At 45.2% G+C, this 10577-nt stretch overlaps 1 protein-coding gene across 1 annotated transcript; it reads right to left on the bottom strand.

Annotated features, from left to right (window-relative positions):
• Positions 1-6499: 6499 nt before the first annotated feature.
• Positions 6500-7775, bottom strand: LOC143926880 (olfactory receptor 1f45-like). Its single transcript, XM_077450920.1, has one exon. It carries the CDS (start codon positions 7689-7691, stop codon positions 6759-6761), a length of 933 nt encoding a protein of 310 aa, XP_077307046.1. The 5' UTR covers positions 7692-7775; the 3' UTR covers positions 6500-6758.
• Positions 7776-10577: the final 2802 nt, after the last annotated feature.

Raw genomic sequence — 10577 nt, 5'->3', positions numbered from 1 at the left:
GCACTGAGCCCTGACCTCAACCCCTCAACCCTACTGATCGCCTTTGGGAAAAATTAGAACACCCATTGTGAGCCAGGTCTTCTCATCCAACATCAGGACCTGACCTCATAAATGTCCTTGAGTAAGATATGTTATATTGAAGTAGTAAAGTATAGAGTAATGTTTATTTGTACCTGTTAAAATGGCAGTAAACTCTGTTAAGCCGCGTACACACGGGCGGACTGTCTGGCCTACTTAGTCCGCCGAAACACATTTCAGCGGACAGTCCGCTCGAGTGTGAGCTTCAGCGGACTTTTTCAGCGTGCAGTCTGGCGGACTAAGTATTTCGGAATGTTGGAAATACTGTCCGCTGGACTCGCATTGCGGCGGACAATCCGCCCGTGTGTGTGCCAGTCCGTCCTACTTTTGAAATGAGCGGACTTTTCCCGCCCGGAGAAAAGTCCACTCATTTCGAGCGCGTATCCAGGTAGGCGGGGCCCGTGACGGAGGCGTCGCTGACCCCGCCTCCTGGTATGGACTTAAAGGGGAACCCCAACACCGAAAAAAATCTTCTTTTTCTTCTTCCTCTTCTTCTTCTCCAGGAGATGTTGCCTCGACGATCTCTCCGGCCACAATGCCAGGGCCGCGCTGCGCGGCCACTTATATAGGGACAATGGGGCGGTGTCACATGGCTTTATGTCACATGGGTTGGTCACATGGTGACCCCGCCCCCTTACGATGTCATAGTCCCCATGTGACATCAACCCATGTGACCAACCCATGTGACATAAAGCCATGTGACACCGCCCCATTGTCCCTATATAAGTGGCAGCGGAGCGCGTCCCTGGCATTCCGGCCGGAGAGATCGTCGAGGCAACATCTCCTGGAGAAGAAGAAGAAGAAGAAGAACGGAAGGCGGCGGCGGCGGCAGCGGCGGCGGCGACAGAAGACCGGGCCACCGCCTGTAAAAGAGCTATAAGAAGGCGCGGTGGCCCGGCAGAAGAACCGAAGAGGGGGACAAGACCCCCGAAGTCGGGAGAAGAGGCCGGCGGCGAGGAAGAAAGCCGGACTCCTCCGCTAGCAAAAGAGCTACAAGAAGATAGTGGAGGAGTCCGGCGAGAAGACCCCCGAAGACGGAAGACCCCCGGAGCTGTGCAATAAAATATTTTAACCCTGTGTTGTGGTTTTTTTGTACTTTTTTTCACAGGTGAATGAGTAGGGGTACATTGTACCCCATACTCATTCACACAGGGTGGGGGGCCGGTATCCGGGGGCCCCCTTATTAAAGGGGGCTCCCGGATTCCGATAAGCACCCCGCCCGCAGACCCCGACAACCAACGGCCAGGGTTGTCAGGAAGAGGCCCTTGTCCTCATCAACATGGGGACAAGGTGCTTTGGGGTGGGGGGGCCGCGTGGCCCCCCTTCCCCAAGGCACCCCCCATGTTGAGGGCACGCGGCCTGGTACGGCTCAGGAGGGGGGGGGGCGCTCGCTCGCCCCCCTTTCCTGGCCGGCCGGGTAGCGTGCTCGGACAAGGGTCTGTTGTGGGCTTGGGGGGACCCCCACGCCGATTTTGTTCGGCGTTGGGGTTCCCCTTTAAGTACATACCAGGCGGCGGGGTCAGCGACGTCTCCGTCGCGGGCCCCGCCTACCTGGATACGCGCTCGAAATGAGCGGACTTTCCTCCGTGTGTGTGGGCGAGTCCGTTCATTTCAAAAGTAGGGCGGATAGTATGGCGGACTTAGTCCGCCGTATTAGTCCGCTCAAAAAGTGCCGTGTGTGGGCAAGTCCATTCATTCGAAAGTATGACGGACTGTCCGTCGGATTGTCTGACGGACTAAGTTGGCCAAACAGTCCGCCACGTGTGTACGCGGCTTTACACTACTTGTACCTACAAGTACGCCTATATTAAGGCTTACCTGTAGGTACTGTGATTATCTCTTAATCTTGCACAGTTTAGGAAATATTCAGAGTGCATGCAGCCAATGGCATCATCAGACCAGTGCTGGACCTTCAGAGCCCGTGCTGGAAATGGCGGCTCCCGTGTGCATGCGCAAGTGTGAAGTCATCGCGCTCCAGGCCACTCATGTAGCCGGAGGCAGCAAGCCTGGAAGGAAAGCCGGTGGTAGATGTCAGCCGTCAAGGAGGTGACATCGCGGCACCGTAGGGCTTCGTTCTAAGGTAATTTTCTCATAATGTGCTAGTAATAGAATGCTGAAAAAGTTGCTTTTATCTATGGATTGCAATTGACTCACGTTAGTTATGGTCAAAGCAGAACTCTGGGAAGAAATGTAAAAGCACTTTTATGAATGAGATCTCCTACTTTGCAATTTTAAGTAAATATTCAACTGTTCAATTACTGAAGCAGCCAAAGAATATTTCCCTGGGTTAATCACCCTGATTTCTGTTTCATAAGACTGTTGGCCACTTTGTCCCCCTTCCCTGTGGCCACTGATCATATAAATGCCCCTCCAAAGCATTCTTCTACAGTGGGAGGACACAGGCTATACAGACTTCTGGCCTCTACCATCCATCAATGACTGCAAAGGCTGAATGACAGCCAGGAGACTCCCGATATGTCCTGACCATCCACACCTGCCTGAAAAGATTGGCAAGCTATACCAATATAAACGGATGTGACATGGGCGCCTACCTGATTCATCCATCCAATGGTCGGGCATCGCTGCACTTTTCATCTAATGCCGCGTACACACGTAGCGGACTAGCCGCGCGGCCCCCCCACCCCAAAGCACCTTGTCCCCATGTTGATGAGGACAAGGGCCTCTTCCCAGCATCCTCTGGGACTGTGACATCATACTGGGCGGGGACATTATCCGGTGATGTCCCTATATAAGTCGCCGCGCGCCCGGTCCCCGTCATTGTGAGTAGAGAGAGCAACGAGGCAAAATCTGAAGAGAAGAAGAGAAGAACAGAAGAAGAGAAGAACAGAAGACGATGACGACGACGGCGGCGACAGAAGACCAGGCCACTGCCTGTAAAAGAGCTATAAGAAGGCACGGTGGCCCGGGAAGAAGAACCGAAGAGGGGGACAAGACCCCCGAAGTCGGAAGAAGAGGGCGGCGGCGAAGAAGAATGCCGGGCTCCTCCGCTAGTAAAAGAGCTAGCAGAAGATAGCGGAGGAGTCCGGCGAGAAGACCCCCGAAGACAGAAAACCCCCGAAGACAGAAAACCCCCGGAGCTGTGCAAAAAACTATTTTAACCCTTGTGTGTTGTGTTTTTTTTTCTACTTTATTTTACAGGTGAATGGGTAGGGGTACATTTTACCCCATACTCATTCACATAGGGTGGGGGGCCGGTATCCGGAGGCCCCCTTATTAAAGGGTGCTCCTGGATTCCAATAAGCCCCCCGCCCACAGACCCCGACAACCAACGGCCAGGGTTGTCGGGAAGAGGCCCTTGTCCTCATCAACATGGGGACAAGGTGCTTTGGGGTGGGGGGGCCGCACGGCGCTCGCTCGTCCCCCCCTTTCCTGGCCGGCTGGGTAGCGTGCTCGGACAAGGGTCTGATGTGGACCTGGGGGGGACCCCCAAGCCAATTTTTTTCGGTGTTGGGGTTCCCCATTAAGTCCATACCAGGTGACGGGGCCAGCGACGCATTCCTTCGCGGGCCCCGTCTACCTGGAGACGTGCTCAAAATGAGCGGACTTTTCTCCGGGCGGGAAAAGTCCGTTCATTTCAAAAGTACGGCGGACTGCATACGCACGGCCGGATTGTCCGCCGAAATGCAAGTCCGGCGGGAAGATTGGAGTGCAAAACTACTTTCTAAGTCCGCCGTACTTTCGGGTAAAAGAAAGTCCGCCGGAGGCTACACACGGGGGGGGGGGGGATTTTCCAGCGGACTTGAGTTTGCCGGACTTTTCCACCCGATTGTTTGGAAATAAAAGCTTCACCGCGGCAGGGGTGCATTGATTCATTTAATTTCTACTCCACTTTATGTCAGAGCTGCAGGAAAAGTCCTGTCTGGTAATCTTAAAATATCAGTTCTGCAAGAAGTTATGAAAGACAATGTTTGGGTGTCTATGATGCCAGTTGTGGGAGGTATTGTAGTGTCAGATGTTGGGGAAATCTGCTTTAGTTAAAGATGTTCATTGTTCATTTTGCTATCAACTATGGTTTGAGAACTTTGGTTGAGATATTTTGGTCTAGGTAATAACTTTGTACACTTGAGTGTAATATAAATGTTTTGACCTGGATAGTAGCTCTGAGACGTCCATTCTAGAACAATCCATGATAGAAGAGCATTGGTTGGAGATAAAGGTCTAGCTGGAAATCTGAGATGTAGGCGGTCAAGCTTAAAGCGGATCTTTACTGCATCTGAGCACCACTATCCAAAAACACTATTTAAAGCGTAAGTAAACCCTGATGCGTTTTACTTCCTATTTTTTCCTCTGCAAAGTTGTCAAGGCTGGGCTCAGCCTTTCCTTCTCCTTCTCTGTCGGCTAATTGCCAGCTCCTATCTGTCCACAGGTACTCAGCTATTGATGATATCCTGCTCGTCAGTCCTGTCTACTCAAGCCGTCCAGCCCAGAGGATCTCTGCCTTTACCTTGGTCATCACAGAGATGCTCTCCTGCATTCCTGTTAAAAGACTTGCTTGGCTGACATCTCTTCTGGCTCCAGATCCTGCTTGCTGTTTTACTACGCTCATCTCCGGCTCCCTGACATTTGACTTGTCTGACTATCTGTTCCAGGTTCCTGAACTTTGGCTATGAATACGTTTGTTCTATTTATATTTTATTATTAAACAAGTGTAATTTAACTGTACTTCTGTCTCGGTCTGATTTCAGGGTTTCTGACAAAAGTAAAAGCATATAGCCCATTATGTTGCACTTACCTCCAAATGAAGCCCGCAATGTCCCCGCTAGTGGCCGCAACCATCTTCACCCCTTTTCCTTCCAGGGCCATGGACTCTGGCTCTGTAACTGGAGACCGGAGTCACGTGACGTCACTCCCACGAATACGTGCTGAATCCACCGATCCCGGCACAAGCACTTTAGAATCGATGATCGTGCCCTTTATTCAGTGCGTATATGGTAAATGTCTCCTAAACCATTCCAGTGCCTACAAGTAAGCCTTTTACCTGTAGGTAAAAGTGCTGTAACTAGGCATACAACCACTTTAATTCATCTTTATTATTCAAAGCAAACTCCCTACCAAATCCATCCATGTCTCTAGGGTTTATTTTGCTGAGAAATCACTTTGAACCCCCCCCTCCTCTTAGCATTTCTGTCCGTGGCCATCTAGAGTCAGGGCAAATGATTCATGTAGCATCAACTTCCTGGAGTCTATCTGCCCTTAGCTCAAGCATAAATACAGAAGTGTGTGCTTAGATGAGAAAATCCCTCTTCTCCTCCACTTATGAAGATGTATGCTTTGGCAAGAAATCAAGAAGTAACAAGAAATGTAAAAAAAAAAAAAATGTAAAACAAAAAAATATATTATTTTTATATAAATATATTCATTCCTATCTATTCTCTAATGCGAGCAGCATGAGTATTAAAAATAATCAATGTTGATTGGGAGAGTAAAGTTCCACTTTAATGTTTGAATTGATAGGAAAGATTTACAGAGGAGGATTACAGTTTGCAGATGCAAAAACAATGTGAATATAATCCTTCTCAGAAACATAATCTAGTTTAGAGATAATGGGGGATGTGTAATGCAGCGTACACACGATCGGAAATTCGGCCAGCAAAAGACAGATGAGAGCTTTTGGTCAGAAAATGTGATTGTGTGTATGCTCCATCAGACTTTTGCTGGCCGAATTTCGGCCAGCAAAAGATTGAGAGCATGTTCGCAATTTTTCGTTCCTAAAAAGTTCCTATCCGAAAATTTGTTTGTGTGTATGAAATTCCAACGCGCAAAAACTCACGCATGCTCAGATTCAACTACAAGATCGAAGCTATTGGCTACTGGCTATTGAACTTCCTTTTCTTAGTCCCATCGTACGTGTTGTATGTCACCGCGTTCTTGACGGTTGGAATTTGGTGTGGCGGTGCGCAGGGCTGTCTTTAATATTGATTGGACCCTGGGCAAAACTTTTCTTGCCCCCCCCCCCATGCAGTTTTGCTCGCCATCTGCTCTGAGACATACAATAAACAGCTAGTCTCAAAATCAGTTTACTGAATCAGATCAGGCAGCTATTGCGATTGGTTGCCAGAGGTTACAGTGTATCATTACCGCTCACTGACTGGTTGCTAGAGGTTCCAGCACACATTAAGGCTCACAGATTAGTTACTAGAGGTTACAGCACGATTTCTGCTTGTTGATTGGTTGCTAGAGATTACTGTGGATATGACCTCAGGGGGCCATGATATACATATCAATGCTGCCGGCAGCCGCTATTTACATATGAGTGCCGGTAATTTACATGTAAACACAGGGTCTGCAGCTGAGTCATCTGTACACAACAATAGGGCAGAGCTGGGCAGCTTTAGTAGCAGCACTTCACACTGAGATATTGGGACACAGCACAGGATTAAAACCTCAAGGGAATTTAAACCAGGATAGTTGGCAAGTATGAGGCAGCTGCTTTGGGCCCCACAACAATGACAGGACCCAGGGCAGCTGCCCCTTTTGCCCTGCCTTAAAAACGGCCCTGACAGTGTGTAAGCAAGACAGCTTGAGCGAAATCCCATCGGAATTCTGTAGGGAAAACCATCAGAGCATTTTCTGACCAAAATTCTGATCATGTGTACGCGGCATAAGTGATACAAATTCTACTCAGTATCAGAGAACATGAACAGACATTTTTTTTCAGCTTAGCTAAGAGAAAAGCCTTGCATGATGAGTTTCTTCATAGCCTGTTTTACATCTTGGTTCCTTAGGCTGTAAATAAAAGCATTTAACATAGGAGTAATGATAGTGTAAGCCATGCTAACAATGCGATCATACTGGGAGGAGTAGTCTGATGATGGGCGGATGTAAATGAATATTACGGTGCCATAGAACAAAGATAAGACCATGAGATGAGAAGAACAGGAGGAAAAGGCTTTGCTTCGGCTACTGCTGGTCTTTATTCTTATTATAGACATTGCAATGCGCACATAGGAAATAAGTATCAAAAGGAACTGAATAATAATAGACACAGAACCTTCGGTGTATATTAGGAGCTCCGCTAGGGTGGTACTGGAGCAGGACAGTTTGAGGAGCGATGTCACATCACAGAAGAAGTGGTGGACTAGTCGGTCCTCACAGTATTTTAATTGTGACAGAATATAAGTGTGCAATAATGAATTCAGAGATGATGCCATCCAACAGCTGATATTCATCAAGTTCATAACTCTATCATTCATCAATGATACGTAGCGTAAGGGCATACAAACAGCCAAATATCGATCAAATGCCATGACTGACAAGAGAAGACTTTCATTGGTGCCCAGGAGCACAAAGAAGTACATCTGCAGGAAACAGCCAAGGAAGGAGATGGAGGTTCCTCCTCGAAGAATGGTGGACAGAAGCTTGGGAACCGTCACTGTAGAGAAGGAGATGTCCACTACTGACAGGTTCCCTAAGAAAAAGTACATTGGTGTGTGCAACTGTGGAGAAAGTATAATAGAACTTATTAAAAGTATGTTAGCAGTCCATGTGAGGGCGTATATGACCAGAAGGGTGGAGAAGAGAACAGCATGGTTGTAGTGAAGGTCTGAGAAGGCCAGAAGAATAAAGCTGGATGTAAGATTTACTGTATCCATCACTTGTGATCTAAAATGTTCTTTGTGATGATACCAAATTCACTGATTCTACTTGTTGTATTTGCAGATTTCTCTGTTATGCCCTTCCTGGAAATGGACATTGGGTACAGTATTTTACATCATTTTTCATTTTTTTTGCTCTTTTAAAATGCATTAAACACTTGGGAAACAATCTGTCTTTCAGCAATCAAAAAATCTATCCACATTTGCATCTATATTTTTACAATAAATCATCCTTGTGCCTTATGCAGTGACATTAACCACATCAATACTGGCCACTTTCGCCCCCTTCCTTCCCAGACCAATATTCGGCGCTCTTGCACCTTTCAATAAGAATTGCGCGGTCATGCAATGCTGTACCCAAATACATTTTTTTTCATTTTGTTCGCACAAATAGAGCTTTTTTTGGTGGTGTTTATTCATGACTCCGTTTTTTATTTTTTGCGATAAAAGCGGAAAAATTGCGGAAAATTTAAAGAAATATATATTTTCTTTATTCTATTTTGAAAGAAATCCAATAAAATCAAATTTAGTCATAAATTTAAGCCAAAATGTATTCTGCTACATGTTTTTGGTAAAAAAAATCCCGTTAAGTGTATAATAATTGATTCGCGTGATCACGGACATACAGTGGGGATCGAAAGTTTGGCCACCCCAGGTAAAAATGTGTATTAATGTGGATAACGAAGCCAAGGAAAGATAGAAAAATCTCCAAATGGCATCAAATTACAGATTAGACATTCTTATAATATGTAAAAAAAGTGAGATTTTATTTCCATCATTTACACTTTCAAAATGAGAGAAAACAAAAAAATGGCGTCTGCAAAAGTTTGGGCACCCTGCAGAATATATAGCATGCACTGCCCCCTTTGCAAAGCTGAGACCTGCCAGTGTCATGGATTGTTCTCAATCATCGTCTGGGAAGACCAGGTGATGTCAATCTCAAAGGTTTTAAATGGCCAGACTCATCTGACCTTGCCCCAACAATCAGCACCATGGGTTCTTCTAAGCAGTTGTCTAGAAAACTGAAACTGAAAATAGTTGACGCTCACAAAGCTGGAGAAGACTATAAGAAGATAGCAAAGCATTTTCAGATGTCAATATCCTCTGTTCGGAATGTAATTAAGAAATGGCAGTCATCAGGAACAGTGGAAGTTTTTTTTTTTTTTATCTTTATTAAAATTTTTATTCCATACAAAAAGTATAAAACATAATATACATATATATGCACCCTACTCCCCCCCCCTCCTATAGCCCTACTACCTCATTATATTTCTTCGTTAATTTAAACAGTTTCCATTGTTCCCATTTCTTTCAGAATTTCTTTTTTCCACTCTCCTCGTCCTCTTCCCATCCCTCCATTCTATACATATCCTCTACTTTTCCTATCCATTCCCTCAGTTTTGGGGCTTCCACCTGTCTCCAATTTTTTGGGATCAAGCTCTTTGTTACATTTATTAAATTTCCTATGAGGGCCTCTTTATACTTTTGGGTTGGGGTGTCTGTACCATGAAAGAGACATGTCCAAGCGTTTTCTAGTACCTGAGTTCCTGTTATTATTTTTATTAGAGCTAATTATTTCCCTCCAGTACTTTCTAATTTTTGGGCAATCCCACCAGATGTGTGTCGCACTCCCTTGCTGTCCACACCCTCTCCAGCACGTCCCGAGTTGCTCTTCCTGGTATCTCCTCATCATGTCTGGTGTCCTATACCACCTAGCAAGGCTTTTGTAAATCATTTCTATTGTGTTAAGATTTTTCGATGTCCCGTGTGTTAGGTGCAAGATTTTTTCTATATTCTGTTTCTCCCCTCGTGGTCCTATTTCTTCTTCCCATTTTTTTATATATATAGGTACCTCCATCTCATCCATTTCTCCCAGCATCTTATATATCTGTGCGATATTTACTCTTTTTATTTTCCTTTCACACATCCGCTCTAAAACATTAAGATCTTCTCCACTTCTCAATGGTTGTGGCAATGATGAGACAAAATGTCTGAGCTGGGAGGTACCGCCATCCATCTATATCCATATACTCCTGTAGTGTTTCTGAAGTGATTATTTTACCCGCGTTTATTATGTGTCTTAATTGAATGTCTTCTCTTTTAATCCAATGTCCTCCCATAGTGCTCTTCCCCGGTGGAAATAAATTATTTTCTTTTAATGCCATTAATGGGGAGTTGTATTTCCACTTATTATGTTTGTGAATTCCATCCCATATTCTAAAGACATTTTTTGTGAGTGCAAGTGTTGTTGGTCCTAGTGATCAGTGTTTTGGGGGTATCCAAATTTCCTTTTCTAGTCGTGTCTCTGCAGTGCTGTGTTCTATTGCCACCCATCTCTTTTCATTATCTAATTTTGTCCACTCCACCACCCGTGTTAATACTATAGATTCATAGTATTTCTTAAAATCCGGTACCTTTAAACCTCCCCTCTCTTTTCCCAATTGTAATACCTTTAAGGCTATTCTAGGCTTCTTATTTTTCCAAATGACTTTGATTATTAAATGTTTAATGGTATTGAAATAAACTGGAGGGATATATATCGGTAACATCTGTAACTTGTATAATATTTTTGGTTGTATGATCATCTTGAGGGTATTTATCCGGCCACACCAGGACAATGGTTTCATCATTATTTTTTTCGTGTCTTCTCTTACTTCATCCAGTAGGGGGGTATAGTTTATCTCATAGATTTTCTTTAATGAGGCTGCCAACTTTATACCTAGATATTTAATTTCCTTCTTCCATAGGAAGGGAAATTCACCCTTAATATCCTGTTCTTCCCTATTGCTCGTGTTGACATTTAAAACCTCAGTTTTCTTTGAGTTTATTTTAAAGTTTGATAAGTCTCCATACTGCTCGATACTCTTTACCAAATTTGGCATG

The sequence above is a fragment of the Lithobates pipiens genome, unplaced genomic scaffold (genome assembly GCF_037356315.1).
Source record: "Lithobates pipiens isolate NorthernLeopardFrog02 unplaced genomic scaffold, aLitPip1_a1.2 Scaffold_23, whole genome shotgun sequence".
NCBI classification, from domain to species: Eukaryota; Metazoa; Chordata; class Amphibia; order Anura; family Ranidae; genus Lithobates; species Lithobates pipiens.
Note: the sequence above shows the minus strand (reverse complement) of the source record. Positions and strands in the feature narration are given on the sequence as shown.

What these genes read in the sequence shown, in the direction of transcription:
- LOC143926880 (XM_077450920.1), bottom strand. Translation starts at nt 7,691, where the DNA reads ATGGATACAGTAAATCTTACATCCAGCTTTATTCTTCTGGCCTTCTCA.